The 20,816-nt window shown below is 43.2% G+C and overlaps 1 protein-coding gene across 4 annotated transcripts; it reads right to left on the bottom strand.

The window, feature by feature from the left end:
* Positions 1-240: 240 nt before the first annotated feature.
* gnptab (N-acetylglucosamine-1-phosphate transferase alpha and beta subunits) lies at positions 241-20,150 on the bottom strand. Of its 4 annotated transcripts, none has more exons than XM_022749737.1 (21): positions 19,900-20,150; positions 19,236-19,321; positions 18,743-18,862; positions 18,198-18,248; positions 16,762-16,964; positions 15,402-15,466; positions 15,125-15,259; positions 9,018-9,179; positions 8,659-8,838; positions 8,229-8,399; positions 7,987-8,110; positions 7,658-7,867; positions 6,176-7,245; positions 5,888-6,087; positions 5,574-5,793; positions 5,362-5,475; positions 5,150-5,235; positions 4,980-5,078; positions 4,712-4,879; positions 3,488-3,578; positions 241-1,676 (listed from the first exon to the last, which is right to left on the bottom strand). In XM_022749737.1, the coding sequence occupies exons 1-21, from the start codon at positions 20,059-20,061 to the stop codon at positions 1,605-1,607; spliced, it is 3,789 nt and encodes a 1,262-aa protein (XP_022605458.1). In that variant the 5' UTR covers positions 20,062-20,150; the 3' UTR covers positions 241-1,604. The 4 variants fall into 4 exon arrangements, with proteins under 4 accessions (XP_022605458.1, XP_022605457.1, XP_022605459.1 ...); XM_022749736.1 differs by having other exon boundaries at positions 7,658-7,873; XM_022749738.1 differs by lacking the exon at positions 18,743-18,862 and having other exon boundaries at positions 7,658-7,873.
* Between the last annotated feature and the right edge of the window lie 666 nt (positions 20,151-20,816).

Below are 20,816 nucleotides of genomic sequence, written 5' to 3' on the forward strand. Positions count from 1 at the left end.
CAGGGGGGCTCAGCTAGACAGAGATTATGTGTAAACTATTAACTATAGTTGTCAAGTAAATATAGTGCAATATCTCCTTATGAAGTCTTAATGGTGTAGAAGTAGAAAGTGGCATGAAATGGAAATACACAAGTACCTCACAGTTGTACCTACATACAGTACTTGAGTAAATGTCCTCTGCTACACTGACACAGTATACACACATGCACACACACACACAGGACAAGAAAAACAACCTGATGACTGAACCAAATCACATTTATTTCAGTCAGCAGAACCATTGAACTGATGCAGACTGAGGAAATCCCATTTCCTAATTCATTACTCATTGTCTCGCCTGGTTACATCACCCTGAACATCATATGACTGACAAAAAAGCGACAGCATCTGGGAGTCACTTCCGTATTAGTTTAACATTATAGTAATAAAGAAGTTTGTAAAACTGACATTCAGAGGAAAAGAGTGTGAAGAGGTGATGAGCATCTTTATGTTTACATTCTTCAGCATTCAAATCAGGTGCATCACTCACTTGGTTCACTGTTACAATAATACAACCAAAATAAGTTACAGAACATGCTGAGGGGGTCTGAATTTCAGACAGTAACGATCCTGTCGAGTCCCACGGGGACACACATACAGGCGGATATGAAAGCTGTAGTATCACTGACATGTAGCTCCGACAATCGACTGCATTCGTACCACGGTAAGAATGATATATTATCCTATGGCCCATTCATTCTCATTGGAAATCGCTAAATTAGGGTGTGATGTGCATTGGCCAACATTTATAAGAAGACATTAAAAAAAAAAAAAGTTCAAACAAGCAGGAATGAACAACGAAGGCACTTCAAGTTTTCATGTATTTAAAGATAAAGGACGAAGACAATCACCAACACTTAAATGGATTATTCCTATTCATCCTATATGCACTCCTGGCTCTATGTCTTTAAAAGGAAGCCACAGGGGTAAAAGCCAAACGCAACAGACACAAACAGATGTTTGGCATTTTTACTTGAAAAGTGACAAAAACGATTAATGCGTTTTTGAAATAGTTAATTTTTTTTTTTTTTTTTCCTTCTGTCAATCAATTATTTGACTTTTAGTTTCAAGCACCAGCTCCAAACACAATAGTTTGTGAATTATATGGTAAAACTTTTGACACACACACACACACACACGCAGTCCCGAACTGCTGCTATCAAGTGTTTTCACACCTCAACACCACATCAATCAATGACAGAGAGGACAGGGCAAGAGGAGGGTGCTGCAGTGTGGAGGGAGTGTTTTATGTTCGTTTGTGTGTTGTATGAAAAGTCTCGGATGCCCCCAGTGGCGGAAAAGAAGATGTGCAGGCTTCTTCTTTTTGGCTGTTATTCCCTTCACCGGCCAGCCCCATCCATCATCATCTGAAAAATGTTTCACCGCCGTCTCTCGTGAGTCTCTATGATCCGTCCGCGCTGATGCAACCACAAGCACTGAGGACTTCAGATTCCCATTTCCACCCAGTCCCCCGGTCTGGATCCTCTCCTGTCCTCTCTACCGAGCAGGAGAGGAGGGGTGGAGGTTGAAGCATAGGAAGGAGAGGAGAGGGAAGTCGTCCTCTTTCACACCCGCTCAGGGTTGGTGTCCCTGTTCACTCTGCGTCTGGGGAACAGCTTTCGCTTCAGCAGAATCAGCTGCAGGGAGAGGCGGACTTGCATGATTAGAAATGATTAGAAAAGACAAGAAAGCCTAGTACTGTCTGTCAGCGAGAGGATGACTATGATAGAGGATAGGGTTTAGGATGGAGGACCGGGGATGTCACAGGAAAAGTAATAAAACATTTCCATAATTTTATATTTTAATAGAGATCTTGAAAATAATAATTAAATGAGCGATTAATCCATCAATAAATGCCTCAGATTTAAAAATGGATTTACAAGAACAGCATAAAACTCATTAAATAAACCATTTACAAATACATTCATTAATTCATGAATAAATAATAGAACTTGAAAAACTATTTAAAAATGGGAATACATTCCTGGACTCAATTTCCATTTCCCTGCTGCTTTTCCTTTTCCTATTAACTAATTGATTAGCTTAGTCATTTAGCCACTCTGTGACACTCTGGGCCTTCAATGCTGTAAAACCAGGTTAAACTATCCCAGTTGGCCATGGGATGTAACAAGCTCTTTGATTGGTTGGAGAGCTGACCAGTCATATCGGGTTTTACTGGCACTGAAGGCCCAGAGTATCACCCAAAAGCTAAATGGAGAAGCTAAATGACTAAGCTAACCGATTAGCTAATAGTATTATTAGTATACTATTTTTAATGCCTATTAAATTATGAAATTAAGGAAATGCTTTATTACTTTTCCTCTGACATCCCTGCTCCTCCATAGTTTAGCTACACTTGGGGAAATACGCTTAATAATCACTTTCTGGCAGAGATTTAGACGAGAAGCTTGATACCGTGAAGCTACAGCCAGCAGATGGTTAGCTTAGCTTAACATCTAGCCTTGCTCTGTCCAGCAGTAACAAAATCAGCTGACCAGCACCTTTAAAGCTCACCAATTAACACATTACACCTTGTTTGTTTATTCTGTACATAAACCAAAAGGTTAAAATGAAAATTCTCCATTTTATATGCCAGATTATTTATTAATGACCAATTCTTTTCAATAATCAAGACCCAGAAGGGCAGAAATCAAAGATAATCTAAGGACAGCAGTCACCTCCCTCTGAGGGGTGAGGACACTTTGATCTCTCTAGTTAAACTGTTCATAGCTGACTCAGATGTCTCCGTCTTAATATATTGGACAGTGGCAGAGCCAGGCTCATCTTGTGCCAAAAAACACATCAAACGTCTTTTTTCTGCAGTGATGGAGACAGTGGACGAGTCCGACACATTCCTCACTGGGAACACTGGTCCCGCAGGCTGCTGTGGGGGGAGGAAATTCTCCACAGGTCACTGCTACTATTAACCTTTCTTTAGGTTCGCTGAGGAGAAACTGGAAACCTTTGGATTAGGAGAGCGCCTCATAAGAGCTCAATGTCAAACCTGGGTCGAGCAGTATTTGTTTAAGAGTTCTTGACATTTGTTTATATCCTTAATCTGGAAGAATCTGACAGGAAAGTTAATCCAAGAACACTATCCCTATTTTTAAATTCTTTGCTATAATGTTCGCCGGACACCTTTTCAGCTGGAGAGCTGGCAACAAAGAAGGTTAAAGTGATCCAAGGCAACAAAGACAGACAAGTCTCGCCTTTCACAGAGGACTGCTGGGGGTCTTTCATTTCTGTAAAGTCAGGTCCTGGCTCAGCTGGTCATACTAGCACGACACATGAGACGGACGCACCTCTCAGTGGAATTTCGGTAGCAGAGGCCTGAATCATAGCTCCAGTGTGAATCATGGAAAACGAGAGATGTGTGAGTGGGGTGTCTTGTGTGTCTTTATCTGAACGTGTAAATAAACCGTGAGTGGTCGCAGGTGGACATACTGACCTGCTCGGCAAAGAAGGACATGACGGTGAAGATGACGAGTGTCACGAGGACACAGTGAGTCCAGAACTTCAGCTTGTCCCGATACACCCGCCTGGGAAAGAATACAGTTCAGTTAGTTTTTAAATAAAGACACAGACCCCTTTCCTTTGTTACATCATCCAACACTTAAAATATGCGTTTCCTGATTGGGTGAGAAACGTCAGAGGCGGCGTGTCTCACAGGAGGATAGAGTAGTTGTGATCTGATGTAACAAGACGGAAGCAGGCAGTATGCAGAGGGCAGAAGGGCAACAGGGTGACAAGGTGACATCACCCAACGCCATCCGCCTGTCACTTCAAAAACCCAGAGACAGAAGGAGACGGTGGAGAGGCAGGGGAGGAGACGAGAGGCTCAGCTGTGTGATGATCTTATAGGTATCCTACAGCTAGTGACTGATCTGAGGCGGCTCGGTCTAATTTTAAAGTCTTTATGCGAGGCCGGCATTCTCCAGCTGAAGCCCCCCGAGCACAGGAGCAGGATCCCTGATGAAAACCCTCTAAAGCCCCCAAGGGATTCCCACTGCTCCAACCTGGCAACACTCACAACCATGTGGTGACAGCCACAAATTCTTAACTTAGGCTGACTGGGGGAAAAAAAAAAAAAAAGAGCCCGATAAATGACCAGCACACGTGCAACAAGGACCCGAGTGCATCTGTGGCATGTGTGCTTTTCAAACATCATGTAATCTGCTACGTATTCGTGAAACAACTCAATTAGTGGACAGACAATTAACGGGCCACATGAGCTAATTGTCACTTATTAACATGCGCTTGTGTCATTTTCTCTAATGTGAGGATTTCAAGCCTTTTCTGTTTCCTATCAGTGTAAACTGAGTTTCTTTGGGTTCTGGACTGTGGCTCGGACAAAACAAGTCGTGTCCTCTCTTCATATAAGATAATCAGCCACACTTGAGGCTGTGAGGTTGTACTCACATCAGCATCCCGACATGCTTTTATTGACATGCTGATGTTTAGAAGGTATAACGTGTAACATGTTACCCCATCTTAACTCAGCATGTTGTCAAAGAAACAACTAACACGAGGCACAGCTGAGGCTGATGGGAATGTCCTCTCTTGTTAATGGACAAACCTTTCACCTCACGGTGGCGCTAGAGGAAACAAAAACAGGCGACATCTGTGCAAAATTTCATGGCAATTCATCCGATATTAAAAATTCATGGCGCACCATTCCTGGAGCTCCTCCATGTGCAGGAACCTGTTGCGATACTCTCTGGGCAGCTCGAACTGGGACGGCAGCGGGAACATGGACTCATAGAAGTCTCTGAGCACGGCTTTGACTGTGGCAGCGTCCTTGTGGGTGTGGTCGATGTTATCGTTCAGACAGATGAACTTCCTGTTGGGGATTGGCAGAATAAAAACACAGACGTTAGTTTGTTCAACAAATATGGCAAAAAAAAAAGAAGAAAACAAGACGAACATAGAGTCGTCCTCACCTCGGATTCTTCCTTATGTCGTCCAACTGTCCGACCACGTGCGACACATTGGTTCGCACCATCTTGAAAGCTATCTCCTCCTCTCCCATGATCTCGAACCTGTCCAACAAAAGACATGTTAGCAACAGCAACCAAAGAGAATATCAGTATCAGACTGTGTTAAGACTTACTTGTACTTGTTCTGGTCTCTGAAGGCTTTGTGGATGCGCTCGGTGATGGGCTTGCAGTAAAGGACGAGGCCTTTTGTAACAGGAGGCTGTGGATGCAAAAATACAGAATCTCAGCCAAATAATTCAGCTAATGCAACATTACAAGTGCATATTCAGGTTTTCTGTTTTGTTTCCCCCAAAGTCATTTGCAGTTCTTTTAAAGTATGGCTCACCATGCTGGGGTCATAGTAGGTCTCCTGAGTGGGGTTCACCAGGTGGAGCTGGGTCAGGTTCGTCGGGAGAGTCTTGGAGCAGTTTATCAACATCTGCTCCAGGCCTGTCAGATCCTACAAAGAAAAACAATACACACACACACACACTTAAAAAACCACAAGGATTCTTGCAAATGTTAGTGCGAGAAGATGTGTTCACAGCCAGGACTGACCTGGAGGCTGAGAGGGAGCTCGTGGATCCTGGTGGCGAGTGTTCGAATCTCTCGGTCGGACAGGATGCCCGAATGATCGGTGTCGATCTCGTCAAACACCTCAGAGACGTTGAGCTGCTGCTGAGCGCTCATCAGGAAGTAGAAGTACGAAAAGGCGAACTGCATGTCTTCTGAGTGACGCACGCGGTGGCCTGACGTCTTGTCGAACTCCTCCGGGAATCTGAAGGACAGAGCACAGATCAGTTCGAGACGCCGCCTCTTCGGGGGGGAATACCTACAGACTTATTCAAAAGACATTTCACAGTGCGCCTCACGTGTCCTGCAGCTCCTGCATGATGAGTCGGTCGATCATGTGAGGCATGTGTGCGGGGACTTTGCGGGACGTGAAGCCAAACTGGCCGTTGAGCAGCTTGTTGACGTAACGGAGGGAGTCGGCAAAAGTGTCCTGCAGCCTTCGACCAGTGGCGCCGCCGCCAGTCGCATACAGCAGCTCTTTCTGCAGACGTTCCTCTTCCTGTAGAATCGACACAAAGGACGTGATATCTAAAAGAAATTAAAACGCATGACCGCAGGTAAACAGTCAAAGCATAGGCTCTACTGACCTCGAGGAGCGCCTGAAAGTACTTCCTCCTCTCCCATGGCAGAAAGCCTCGGTCTGAGGAGGTGAAGTGCTGGAGTCTCCTCCCGACTGGAGCTCCTCCCGCAGCGTTGGCCGGCTCATCGTGACTCTCAGTGCTTCTGATTTTGGAAATGCTGCTCAGCAGTTTGGACGTCATTGGCCTCTCAATGGCAGCATTCAGAGGATGAGATGTGGGTTTTACAAACTCTACCTTATGCTTATCATCAATATGGACGGGGATGAGAGGCATGACCGGGGGGCCTTGCACCGTCACGATTTTCCTGGACTTCTCTTGTTTTGAGTTTAGATTTTTCTGAATAACATTTCCAGCTTTCTCTTCCAGAGGTGGTTCTAACTCTCCCTCCAAGTCTTTATAGGGCTTTGCCTGGACCTTGGCTGCACCCTCATTAGCTGCCTGTGAATGGATGACCTGCTGCTGTTCAGCCAGCGTCTTGTAAGGCTTAAGAAGTTCAGCCTTCGTGAGGTTATAACCCTTCACAGTAATGTCACCGGTCAGAAGCTTCTCCTCCAGCTTTTGCAGCTCGGTGCGGACAACAGCCGGTAAAAGTGACACATTGAGTGAAGGAACCTCTATGACAACGTGGGGTTCGCCAGGCCGCCTCCTCTGGATCTTAGGACCCCGTTTGTCCTCAGGAATATCTGAGAAAGGGAACACTGGCTCAGGAGTTGGTGTCGGCTTCGCCTCTTTGCCGGCGTCTTTGCTCGCAGTCTTGGACACGTTCGCCTGAGGAACCTCGCGGGTGTCGACAGCTACGCCGAAGGTCATCGTGAACTCCGTGTCGTCTTCTCTTTGGAACGTGAGGTTGTACTGGATCTGGCTGGCGTTGTGGCCGGGATAAAGAAGCAAGTGAACGGTCTTCCATTTGTTGGCGACGGAGGTGTGGCGGACCACGGGGCTGTCGCTGACGTGGGCCTCAGAGACTCTGCGAGCGAGTCCATTAAAGCTGAAATATGGCCTGACCTCGCCCACTGGGAGGGTGTAGAGGCTCTGGTTCCTCCGCAGGGTCACACGGTGCAGCTCGCCAAAGTGCTCTGCAGACATCACAAACACATGATCGTGTAATATAAGGCGATACTCTAGATTTTTATTAGTAGAAACAAAAAGTGGAGTTAAAGGCGTATTTCTTGGGAACTATTTTCAGCTGTGGATTAAAACCAATTCAGAGCTCTAGTGAGTATTCACGGCAGCAGGACAGTGTATGTGGGATTGAATCTAAATAAACTACAGTGTGTGTTCATGGTAATGAAGGAACATGTCAGTGTTTTTTTTCCAAAACAAACAACACTTGTTCAAAATCAGTTCCTGTTTGTTTTGTTCTTTTCACGGGATTTAATGAAAGTAAGACAAATACAGACTGCCACCGGACTAATCCCTTAATCTGACATGTACCAAATGCGTCTGTGTAAAGAAAACATCATCACAGTATATTTGCTTTAAACTCACCTTGGCCACAGTCGCCCACATCAAAGCCACATGAAAGCACATTGCAGGCTTGGTCACAGAACTTGTCCGCCAGCCAAGAGTTGGCACAGCCTTGGTTACAGTAGGACGTCCCCCCAAGGCCTCCCATACCACCTGCAAACTGCCACACCTGTCCACCAGCTCCACCGGGCACGCCAACACCGACCCCTGCACCGAAGCGACTATTCCCAGCTGCACCTGTCAGAGAGAGAGGGAACAGCACATTAGACACGCACGACAAAAACAAGCTTATTCACATTCACACACACACACACACACACACACACAAAAAAAACGGTGTTTCTTTTTACCGGAGCAGTCTCCTCCATCCCAGTCACACGCAGAGTTGTTGCAGGCTTTGTCACAGTACCCATCTTTGATCCAGGATCCTGGGCAGCCCTCAGCACAGTTGGGAACAGGCCAGGTGAGATACACCTGCAGAGAAGTGAGAAAAGATGAGAGTGAAGGTCAGTTTGTAGCATTTCATCATCAAACTGCGGCACAGATTTCAACCTGAACCTCACTGCGAGCACTTTTCATGTTGTGTTCACACCTTCTGTCCTTTGGAGTGGCTGTAGAAGTCGTCCGGCCAGACGTCCTTGCCAAACATCACGTCATCGTTGAGGTAAATAAACTTCTGGGAGAGCCCTGGGATGCGGTGGATGTGTGTCTCTATGGCGGGGGAGCTGAAGGTGGGAAGGTGGCTGTTGTTCAGGAAGACATCCTACAAGTCAAAGAAAAACAAATTTTATGGGAATAAAATAATGTTTCGTTTGCAAACCATTTATGGAACCATTATTTTCTGCGAGTCTCAAAACAATCCCTAAAGAAATTTGTTTGTTAATTTGACGGTGTGGAATGTGCTCCAGATATATCAGAATTATTAAGTTGCTTTTTAACCTTAATACTTGACATAAGATCAAAAATAGGCCCCACAGTCCAACACTAGCACAGAGTGCAGTGTGGGAGAAGTTCAATTTTACCTGATGTGTGACAACAGTAACTCTGGGGTTATCCAGGTTGAGCCAGGAGGGAATCTGCCCGTTAGTGACGATGAAGATGTGACGCACCCAGGGGGCGTGTCTCTCCACCGAGCGCAGCGAATAGCGGAGCTCCTCGTTGTCCTCGAATCTGCTGGCTGAAACATCTTCATCCTGTTTGGACTGAAGAGGACAAACAGAGAAAGAGCTGAACAATTAATACTTAGACTGCATCTCCATCTATGTTGTCTATGTTCACAACAAACCAACAGGGTTTCAGCCCTACCAAGATACATGGCCTTCATTACTTTAATATCCATATTTTAATGCATATCAAAAGGGACAGGACGGACCAGTCGTACCTGTGAGATAGCGGTGAGGTCCCAGAACAAGTAGGCGGGGCTGATGGTTAACTCTTTCCCATCCAGGGTCAGGTTCTTTTTAGCCTGCTGCGTCAGATCGGAGAAGTCCTGTGGGGTCTTCAGGTGGAGCAGGGCGATGCTCGCCTCAGAGTACAACTCAAACTGAGGGACAAAGAAACAAACGGGCAGGTGTTATCTGCTTGAATGACACTCCAGTCATTTTGAACCTACTAAATACGAACATTTAAAAACAAGATTTTTTTAGTCCCTCTTATTGGTCAAGCTCCAAACACAGATTTATGTAAAGGCATTCATGATCCAGTGATTTCTCCTCAACCACCACTATGAGGTTGACATTTTTGGATTTGAGTGAACCATCTTGACAACTGCTGGAAGAATTGCTGTAGACTGTGACTGTAAAACTAATGACATTCCCCTCAGCCTCTGCCGTACTGTGTGTTAAGTGCTAATTAGCATATGTTAGCATGCTAACATGCTAAAATAACAATGTCTCCCAGCTGGAAAGCCTCAAGTTCTCAGTTCACTCCAGAGTCTCAGGAGACACTGCCTTTATCAGGTGACCTCGCTGTCAACATGCAAAATCTCTAGTTTCCCCTTTAAGTCAAAAAATTATAAATCACCACATGCACTGTGGAAAATCCCTGAACAGTAATTTCTCAGGGATGAAGTCACATGCTGATCTACGTGATTTAGCCTCAGGGCCAGGCTTGTGACAGAGAGCATGAGGCCATCATCGGGACAGCAGGATGGAGAAAGACGGAGACGACTGAGCGGAAAAAATGACAAGACTTAATGTGATTTGGGCTCGAAGCACACAGCGTGACCTCTGACCTCGTATCTATAGGGCAGATATGAAGCTTGTGTGGAAGCATCTGCTGTAGCCTTGAGAGAGAGAGAGAGAGAGAGAGAGAGAGAGAGAGAGATAGAGAGAGAGAGAGAGAGATAGAGAGAGAGAGAGAGAGAGAGAGCTTGTGTGTGTGTTTAAGGGGGTGAGAGTTCAGAAAATTCTGTGACGTCATCTTATCCATGGGGGTATCAAGGAGGTGGCTCTCTGTCTGACCTCAGGGGAGCTATGTGAGGCATCAGGACTGTGTGTGTGTGTGTGTGTGATGCATGTGAGAGAGTTACCCATGGCCTTGTCTGCTTTAAACCATCTGTCCCTCCTCTCTCATCTCTCAAACTCTGAGCTTCCCAGAAAAAGACTGAACCCAAACATCTCACATGAGCTGGTGCTCCGCCTCCACTCGTCCGCTCCTCTCTGCTCCTGTTTTTAGGTGAGGAGGATTTCTGAGACTTATACACACAGCGGGGTCCAGTCAGGAGACGGCAAGCCCCGGATCACGTTGCCATCTTTATTATAGCTCTCTTTATAGTCTTGATAATGCTCTAACACATGCACACAAAGCAGAGGTGTGTGGTGGCCTCACGCAGGCACTCGCCTGCCTGTAAGCACGTAAGCCTGTTCACTCACTTCATCAGACATTACTTTCAATTAGTTAAAACTGAAATAATCTTAAGTCCTTGGAGAACGTGTTGATTACGTTTCATAAACCAATTTATAATTTGTTGGTTGGACAATTTTCTGACATGTTACCAACTAAATCACAGGGTCCAGATTTACCCTGCGTCATAAGACCCCACAACATGTTTGGAATCCATAACCACAAATTAAATGTGGTTATTTATTTTCCAATGATTGATTAGTTCCCAGTCTTTTATTAGAAAGTATGTTTTTCCATTTTCTAGCAAAGCTAAGAATAAAAATGTCTTAGCAAGACTCACAAGACGAGTGAGTCACTTTAGAAAGAAGAAGTAACACGTCCTTCCTCATTAGAAAAGTTGATTTCATTAGCAATAAAAAGCATCATTGTTTAATTAAGTACTTTCAGCAGTTTTGCTGCTACAGCCGCTCTTGGTCTGGTATGACCACGAGCTTACTGGTAATGTCAGGAAACGTCAGGCGATTATTGCTGTAACATACCAAACACTGCTGAGTCAGTTTACAGACTTTATCACTCTGCACTTGTGCCACTGTAACAATAGGTTTTGCATCATGCATTATTCCATAATTATGACGTTATTACCGTCTTGTTTTAACATTTGTCAACATAAACAACTTATCTAATCAACAGTACTCTGATTTACCACAGCATCACAATATTTCCAAACCTGGAAGTGGACAACTGATTTTTTTGATTTTTTATTTGTCTCGTCTAGAAAAAGAAAACTGTCGTTCTCAAGAAAAACAATGTCGAGCAGCATTAAAAAATATGGAGAAATGTGATAGTTACAATGCAGAGGACAGAGAAAGACGAGCTGCATCAGCAGTGCTCGTACTGGAGGTGAAATTTAATGTTGAAAAAGCTTCATCAGCTCACTGTCACGTCCTCCAGGCAGCAGCTACAGTTACTCCACACCACATGTATTAACACGCCCCATGTGTATTTTACTCTCATCACATTATAAACTGTGATCACTGTGGCTTGTATGAGAGAAGAAAATGTAATTAGTCTAAAAAAACTGAGTTGACCCTCTGGGTAAACTAATTAACTCAGTGGTGAGTGATCGTTTCTCGCAGATGGCATGCAGCGCCGAGGACGCTGCGTCATCCTGCATCACCCGCAGAGTCCAGGTCTGAAACCCAGTCTGAGGAGACTGAAGCACTAATGCTTCTACAGTGGGAAAAGGAAGAGACACAGCTGGAGTTATTACAGATGTGTTATTAACTCCTTCCTAGAGCTACATGACTGAGTTTATTTTTTTACCAAAAACTGGATCATTAAGTCATTAATCAGTTGATCAGCAGAAAATATATTTGCAACAACATTGATAATTAATCAATAATGTGAGTCAGTTTCAAGCAAAACTTCCCTGGTTTCAGTTTCTCAAGTGTGAAGATTTTAATAATTAAACAGTTAATTAAGAAATAATCAGCCAATTAAATGCTGATGAAAATAATGACTATTTGAAGCTTTATTTAAAAACATATGTCGAAGTTTCATATCCAATGAGCTGCATCTCTGCACTGAGGCAGGCACTAAATGTTAGTATAGAATATAGTATACAAAAACTGCACAGCCCACATTCACACTGTGACAATATACATTTTAACATCTTAATATGAATATATATTAAATACTGCATATCTATAATTTTATCTTTAAATGTTTATATTTTATTTTTCTTATTTTGGCTTATCCCAATTATAATTATTTACTGTCTTTAAGACCACACACCACTCCGCACATATATGAGCATGTGAGAATTAAAACCTTTGAATCTTGAATTTTCCTTCATGGAGGAGACGAGCCACCGTGTGGACGCCCGCAGGCCTCGATAAAAACACACGCTAATACAAACACATCAGCAGGCTCTCACACAAACACTCGGGGCAGGTCTCGACAGACGACAGCACGGGCAGATGATCGGGGCTGTGGGGCAGCTTTCATCACCATAGCACTCGGTCTAACACCAGCTATAAATACCGACCTTCTCTCACTGCTCAGCCTCTCCTTCCACACTATGCACATCATCCCTCTTTCACAGAACTGGCCCGGCGACACCAGGAAACACCTTGAAATCCAACCTGTGCATTGTGTACCTAGAATCCCTCCGACGGCAAACACACGCGCGCGCACACACACACTTTCCATCCTCTTTCCTGGACTCTGAGCGGCTTCAGATGTCTCAGGATCATCTCCAACACAACACACACACACACACACACACTTCCCCATTTTAGTCCTGCAACTCCTCTTCCAGCTTCCCCCACTTGCAAAATATCAAACCTAGTGTCAAGCAGGTAAAGCCAGGTATAAATACATGTATACGAGATGCCAGGGTGTGTCCGAGAGTCGCGAGGGGGTCAGTAAAATCTTGGTGACCTTTCAGCGTGCTGGCTGGCGCCACGCCACTCCAAACAGTTGTTCTAATGTTAACCCCCGCACCGCCAGCTAAGGTTACAGCCTGAATGCCGCTGGTTATTATCACATGACCGGGAGCAAACCTGGAGACAAACGCAGGGAATGATGGGACAACTGGGTTCGATGATGATATGTAGGTTAAATGCCGTTAACCTACATATCATCACATACAAAGTTACAGCGCTTCTGAGCCCCTGAGGGTCAGAGTAGCAGCTAGTTTATAGATTCTTGTACAACTGTGACTATTACATACAGTATGTTTATATATTTGAGGTTTTGCAGGTTTTCACCCTCATTTTAAAAATCTTTTTAAGAAACATGTAACTCGGTCCAACGTATCACAGACTGTTTCATCTTTTGTTGATTATGATCCGTCTTTGTATTTACTGGGTTTGTTCTCTGGCAAGTTATGGAGTGAGAGGAAAACAAGATTTTTTCTGACAAAATGTCAACTCAAGGTCCACTTATTAGCTTTTTCAGTTGCTTTTGATCATATCACATGGCCTTCACGGACAGAGGGATATTCAGGGAACCCGTGGACGTTAAAATGTTCCATTATTCTATATAAACATTATTATTCGACATTCGCTGATGACAGAGCAAACTCCCCCTGCTGGTGAAGACCGTGTGATGTGGATAAATCCTCTGGAAAAAGTAAGTAGACCTTGAATTGAAAGGATAAGAATTAACTCTTTGTTTCAGTTGTAAAAAACACCTTTCAAACAGTATTTAAAAGGATTATTACGCTTTGTTTTTTTAAATTAGCATTTAAAAAAAGAAGGAAAATCCAAAGTATCCCAAGATTTTTTATTTTTATTTTTTAACTTATTTCTATTACATTTTTACACATTTAGCTTCTTTCCTCTGACATTTCTATTTTTATTTAAAGTTATTTGCATATATTTATTTTCTTTTATTTGTGTTTTGTTTGTCTTGAGCTTTATTGCCTCCCTGATGAGCGTCACCGGTTTTCCTGCTCCTCCCTGTCAGACAGTCTTGCTAGCATCAGCGCGCTCTCGTCTCTTTACGTTCTCAAATAAATCCGACTCATCAGATTATATTATTAAGTCTCATCGGCCATGTGAGTATAATGTCCCACGCCTGCTGGTGTGACGGGGTCAACTCAGCTCCAGCCTTCGCCGTTTTGTTTTCTTTGATTATTTCAGAGTAATCCACTCTCGTTAGTGGCATTCCTCCCCCTCAAAATATACAGTTGTGATTAGTGAAAAATTATTAGACGCAATCTGCCAGCTGCCGAGCTAAACAGAGGCTCTTTATCCACATCACAGCATAACTGTTTAAAATAGAAAAAGACCGTATTTAGCGGAACGGCACAACCCCCTCTCCAAGGAGGATTTGACATTTGTGATTAGGCCACTCTTAGGTTACGCTCCTATGATGTATAAAAATACCAAAAGCTGAATTTGTGCTCACACACACAAAACAAAAAAAAAAAAAACACAGTATATGTCTGAAGTAATAATGATGTACAATCATCCTTCAGCACTGAGGTAAGACACTGTAAGAGCGACATCTGGTGGCAAAGTCAGTGAAGTTAAAGTTTCCTTTTACCTCGTCACTCATGACACAACGTCCAAAAAACCTTACGGAAATAATGCACAGTCTCCTCATCAGGTAAGTAACACCATTAATTAAAGAAAGCCAAAAGCAATGAGTGTTGACTGTGCACCGATTGTGTGCAACTCTGCCACCTGCTGTTTTGTAACAAACTTAAAATATCCTCCTTTTTAAGCACCTACTGGATGTTTCAGTGATTTATAACATTTTTCCCAGGTTACACTTTGGGGAAAAATGCATCAAAAGAGATTTATATTTTAAACTAATGAGAACCTTACAGGAAAAAGGTCAGAGGTATCAAAACATGTGGTTTTGTCAATTCTGTAATAATGATAAAAGAATGATTTCAAAATAAAAGCCACACTGGGTGAAAAAAAAAACAAAAACAAATACGAATCACTGCAAGTGAAATGACAAACTTCTGAACACTTATTTCTGCATGTTTCTTTTTCCAATTATTAACAACAAATCTTTGCATCGCTCCACCACCAGGAACTATTTCAATCAGGAAACAAGTTGTTTCCTTGTTCTTTCTTATTGCTGACAAAGTTCACCTCACTAATGTAATCACTGAGGAGATCGTACCTGTTTGATCTTGTTGGTTATGACAGAGGGCAGTTTGACTCTCAGCGGCTCCGTCTCCTTGAAGGATGCTGGGAAGCCGCTCAGGTAGGCCAGAGCCTGCATGCGGATCAGGCCTGGAGCCTCTTTATCTGTCGTCTGCAAAACACACAATGCACAAGTACACTAACATGTCCCATACCAGCGCTGTGTAATCTTCAGAGAGGACAGGAGGATCTGCTGAGGATGTATGTGAAATCAGACCCAGTTTTCACTCAGTTAATAACAGTTGTGAACTCACCAGGTAACATCTGGACACAGAGAATTTCTGATCTTCTTTGGACACATCGGTATAGGCTTTATCAGCTGTGAAGACCAATGAATAAACAAGAACACAATGTCAATGTGCTTTCATGTGTACAGATATAGTGTCTCTAAAACACACATACATACACACACACAGACTTTCTGGTGTCACAAACCAGACTGACGACTTGAAGTGTTGGTTGACGACATGAATGAGTCATACTCTGTCAAACACACTGAACAAATGAACAGGTGCAGCTCATCGCTTGAGCAGTTGCACAGTTCCAACACCCAGCCGTGAAGGATTGTCAACGTATACACTCTGATAAACTGCCCTGATCTCGGTCGACGTGCTGCTTAAATACGATTAAGAGCCGCAGCTCCACGCCACCCATTATTCATTTTATGCTACACACACACGATACTTGATACATACAGAGGGGAAAAAAAAAAAAAAAAAAAAAAAAAAAAAAAAAAAAAAAAGGGCGAAAAGGGGGGGAGGGGGGGTGAGGGGTGTCAAGGTGGAGGCAGTGTCACCTCAGTCCCACCACAAAGGCTGAGAAACACGCTGATAAATTTACTTTTCCTGCAGTTAAACTATTTGACTTATTTCTGCCATTCTTTCTCCTTCGTCTGTTCTATTAATAATAAATATAAAAATGGAAGAAAAAAAAAAAAAGAAAAAAAGATAATAGGCCTGTAATAATAGAGTTCATCCACTGAGGTTATCAACTGAGCAACATCACACCAGGAGGAGGGAATGGGGCAAAAAGATTTCTATTCATCCCCTTTCTCGCGTGGGTGTCGAGCAGCACGTCATGTTAACAAAACTGCAGTATACCACTGGGTTATAAAGCCTTTAAACGCAACATAAACCCTGTGATGCTTTTTAAAAAACCACAATGTTCCACTGCAGGTGAACTGCTTGATACTACGCCTGCACAAGGTCCTGCATGTGTCACAAACAGAGTCCATTTAGAGACACGTTGAGTGTGTTGTGACTCTTGCTGGAAAAGAAACGATCAAACTGGTCACATCATCCCACCCCAGCTCTCAGTTTCACTCTACTGATCATCATGCTGCTTTTCTCCCACTCCCACCACACGCCATCACTTCCTGGTTACTCATTAATCGCACTTCAAATAACATTTTTTTTTTTTTGCATTGTAAATAAATTTTCACATCTCAGTGATAATGTGCCTGCTGGGTTCAGTTATTACACCGCCAGTGTTTTTTTTGTTGCTCACCCAGCAGAATCTCTCACTTTCTCTCACACACTTTATTCCTTAAAAAAAAAAAAAAAAAAATGTTGATGTTTCTGGATTCATTTTGTGTGTTTCTTTTTTGTTTTTTACCGTCAGCCTGCGAATGGAAGACGACCACAGAGGCGGTGGTGGACGGGTGGAAGGGTTTGTTCATCAGCAGCAGCTCTTTGGCAGCAGAGAGCGAGGGAGAGAGTGACGGCAGCTCTTTGAGTGTAACGTTGGCTGGCAGAGCGGGGTCCAGCGCCAGCATGGGCGCTATGATGCAGTGGGACAGCAGGCATTCTGGCTTAACACTGCAAACCGATGGACAGGGGGAAAAGATAAAGAAAAGAAAGAAAAAAAAACTTTAATTTTATATTTCAAACTCCTATTGAGATGAGCTCCATTAATTTAAAAATAGTTATATGCATGAAATGAGTCAAGTTCACACATTTAGCAAACAGTTTCCTTTACACAAGTGTTGCATCGAGCCCCTCTGTGTGTCTGCGGTTAACACGAGAAGAAGAGACCGCTCCTCTTTATCGGCCATAACATATCAGTGGTAAACACACAGGAAACACCTTCCTTAAAATTCAAAACCTCTCTGTGGTTCAACAAGCTGTGTTGGTTTTAAGATTTGCATTGTCACAAGAGTTGATCATTTCAGTCAGTGCAAAATGCAAAACGACTTTTCGACCTCATAAGAAATTTATTTCAAGCTGCAAGACACTTGTTTTACAAAAAGAAAAAATAATGCCACAAATTCAAAGAAATGTATGTATGATATTCTTGCTACTTTCTGATCAACATGCTGCACACAAAAGGTGTTTATAAAAACTCTAAACTATTTATTATTAATGCTGCGCCTCACAAATAAACATACAATGTACAAATAAAGCCCAAGCTAACTGATATCCCACCAGTTCACACTTCTGAATGTGAGTATGAGTATGGATATGAACATGTACTTGTGGTATAACCCAACTCAACTTCCTGTTTCAACATTAAAGCCGCTGTTGCTGTTTCATCGTGACTTTAACTGTCAGTCCTTATGATAAAGTAACAGTCTGACAATAACCTCTAAAAACAGTGGTGTTGAACTGGGCTGTGATATACTTCAATATAATGCAGTCCAGTGAAGTGCCGCCACCACCAACTACAACCTTAGTAACAGACATGTAAATGAACAGAAATCTGTGCATTATCAGTATCATAAAGGTAGAAAGTGTGGCAGGGCTGTTGCAGTGGGTTGCATTAGACTGTAGTGGTGTACCTAATAAAGAGGACAGGGCGGTGATGTGTAATAAGACAATGTAGATTTTTCACCATTTACACAGCACTAGCTATCTCTTTCATATTTCTTGCTGTATTAAACTTTTGGGTATTATGTTATATACCGACAGGTCATTTGTTATTTAGTGCCATCAGTGATGCAAAATGATTGGACAAATTAGTAGAAAAACCTCAATACAATTCAACAACAAAACTAAATGCAGCCTGTAAAATGACCATGAATCATCACACACCCGTCACACCTTCAGACTCACCTGTCTTTTGGCGCTTCAGTTGTCTCACTTGCATTTTTCCCCAGGCGTTCCCTGTGTGCAACAAATTCACATTATTTTCGTCATGAAGCACCTAGAGTGACAACACTGCACAGCACTGCGCTGTTTGAGGAGGTCAGTAGAAACCGATAAACACAGCAGCTGCAACATTTTAATACTTTTTTTTTTTTTTTTTTCATGTTAACTGTTGAGAGAAGAAAACATGGGAAATTTCTCCTCAGTTAGAGTTAGTCAGACCTTCGATCCCTCTTCTTCTGGGGGGAATGTCTGAACAAGCCAATCAAAGTGAAAGTGATAACGCTGCAGCTCAAGCTTGTGTGCTAATTCTGACTGTATTCAAGTGAAAACCTGAAAGTTATGTGAGTGTGTTTGCTTCATATATAACAAGACAACACCTTCTGTAGCAAGATAAAGGTTCATTTTAATTGTACGGCCGTTATAATTGTATTACAGCCTACATTACTTCTACATAACCATCAAACTCGACTTCAGCATTACAACGGCACAGAGTGTGGGGCCCCAGCTACCTCAGAGCTCTTTGTTCCTCCTCCAGTTGCTCTTTGACCACCTTCAGTTCCTTCAGCAGAGCCATGTCTGTGCCATTCACCCACGTGTACACTACATCAATAGGCATGGGCAGACAGAGCCTGCAAAGAGAAACACTCATCACTCAGACAGTGCTCAAACTGCAAGGCTGTGACCCTGTTTCCCTCCCCAGTGCACCAAATTAGTTTTTAGTTCATGCATGGCTACATCACGTCCTGTTCTTTCAGATTTCTCTGAAAAGGAAGGGTACGGACAGGCTCGTGTGGCATGAAGAAATGTTTCTGCAGAAAGTGGGCTCTGGGTTTGCACAGTTTTTTTTTATCCTTGTTAACCCCACCCAAAAAGATTTTGCACTTCTTACTGTAACTTCAGCAAAAATAGTGAGCTATGTACAGAATCACATTAGACTGAACGAGGGAGTGACACAATAGTGAACTTATCATAAATTACTCATAAATGCTGCATTTTTCTCACCTGCTTTGGAAGGATTTTCCACCCACATTGTCTCTGTAGGAGTCAAACAGCACATGATACTGGTCTCGACTCCACTCTACCACCACCTGCATGAAGAGAAGAAGACATTACATGATGCAGTCCTCTGGGACACGTTGCTCTCATGTGGTTACGTCCCAAATATCAACTAAAGCCAAGGCTACGAAACTAAACCACATTCAAAACATTGTACTTTCCTTTATCATCTGCACAGGTACATAACTTCAATAATTTTACACAAGAAGAACTTATAATAAAAAATCTGAGCTTCATTAATAGCTTGGCGTGATATTAACAAAGCTTCTTCAGCAAAAAATGTTTATCTTAAAAACGCAGAGGGCTGATTATCATTTTACTTGAAATAAAGTGCTGTGTGATTTATTTTGAAGCCGAACTTCCAGGAGTACCCCAAAGGTCCGTGAAGCGCCTCACTTACTGATTTAACAAGATAGTTTAGTTTAATTGACACGTTGATTGCTTTAAAAGAAGCATATTTTTGAGTGTAATCTGGTGAGACGGTGCCTGAACGCAACAGACCCAGGCTCAGCCCGAGCCACCCGTGCTACACTGAAAACAGTTACCGAAGAGGGAAGACGTTAGCTCATCCAAACACATGACTGGAGTTAGGAAGACAGAGGAACCTCACCTCTCCAAACTGAAAGGCGGAAACTATCATGAGGACGATCCCCCCAAAGCAGAGGTATAGCCCGTATCGGTGGGACAGACAGGTGTACGTCTGCCTCTGCACGAGCTTCAGCACCGAGTTCACGACTACCATGGTTCTCCGTGGCGAAGCATAGCGCTGCATTCATTCAAAGAAAAACGCAGGTACACGCACTAAACAAAGAAAGTAAACATCACAAACGGGTCCGCTCTGTCAGCTGACCGCCAGCCAGACTGCATGACACATGACAACCAACCATACATTTCACGCTTCCTCGGTGGTGGTGACGCTGCTGTGGTCCCGCCGCCCGCTGTCGCCCTCTGCCGGTGGGGAGCAGGGTCCGTGATGCCTTCATGGTCTTCTCGCATTTGGCAGCACCACCGCCGCGTCATTAGCAAACGGTTACCTTTTTACACATCCAGCAGCGATACAGAGCAACATTACCATTCATGAAAGTGTGTAAGTCAAATATTCACTCTCCTTTTAGCTCTTTTTCCTGTCAGCCAACTCCTGAACCCTCTTTTTAATTTTGCTTCAAATTCAATGGTTTTTTACAAATCTCAAACGATGTTTTAAATAGTTTTTTTGTATAGTTTATGTGTAAATGTGGTCCAGATTTGACAAGCCTAAGTAGGCCTATAGTGGATAGTGATCCAGATGTAGATGTTACAGCCCGGCTCTCTGCACAAAAAAGATGGAAGGAGCATGGGTATACTAAATAAACTTGTTTATTTCTAAGAAAATGATCAAAATAAACACAAAAAGTAAATGGGAGGAATCTGTAAGGTCAGTCGTGTAAGGAGTGGATAAGTGAAAATGTGCTGCTGGATGTTGTGCTGTAAAAACAAAAAGGAAAAAAACCTAATGAAACTTCATGCTGCAGAGGTGTGTGTGTGTCT

Source organism: Seriola dumerili, unplaced genomic scaffold (assembly GCF_002260705.1).
Source record: "Seriola dumerili isolate Sdu_G_001 unplaced genomic scaffold, Sdu_1.0 BDQW01000138.1, whole genome shotgun sequence".
NCBI lineage: Eukaryota > Metazoa > Chordata > Actinopteri > Carangiformes > Carangidae > Seriola > Seriola dumerili.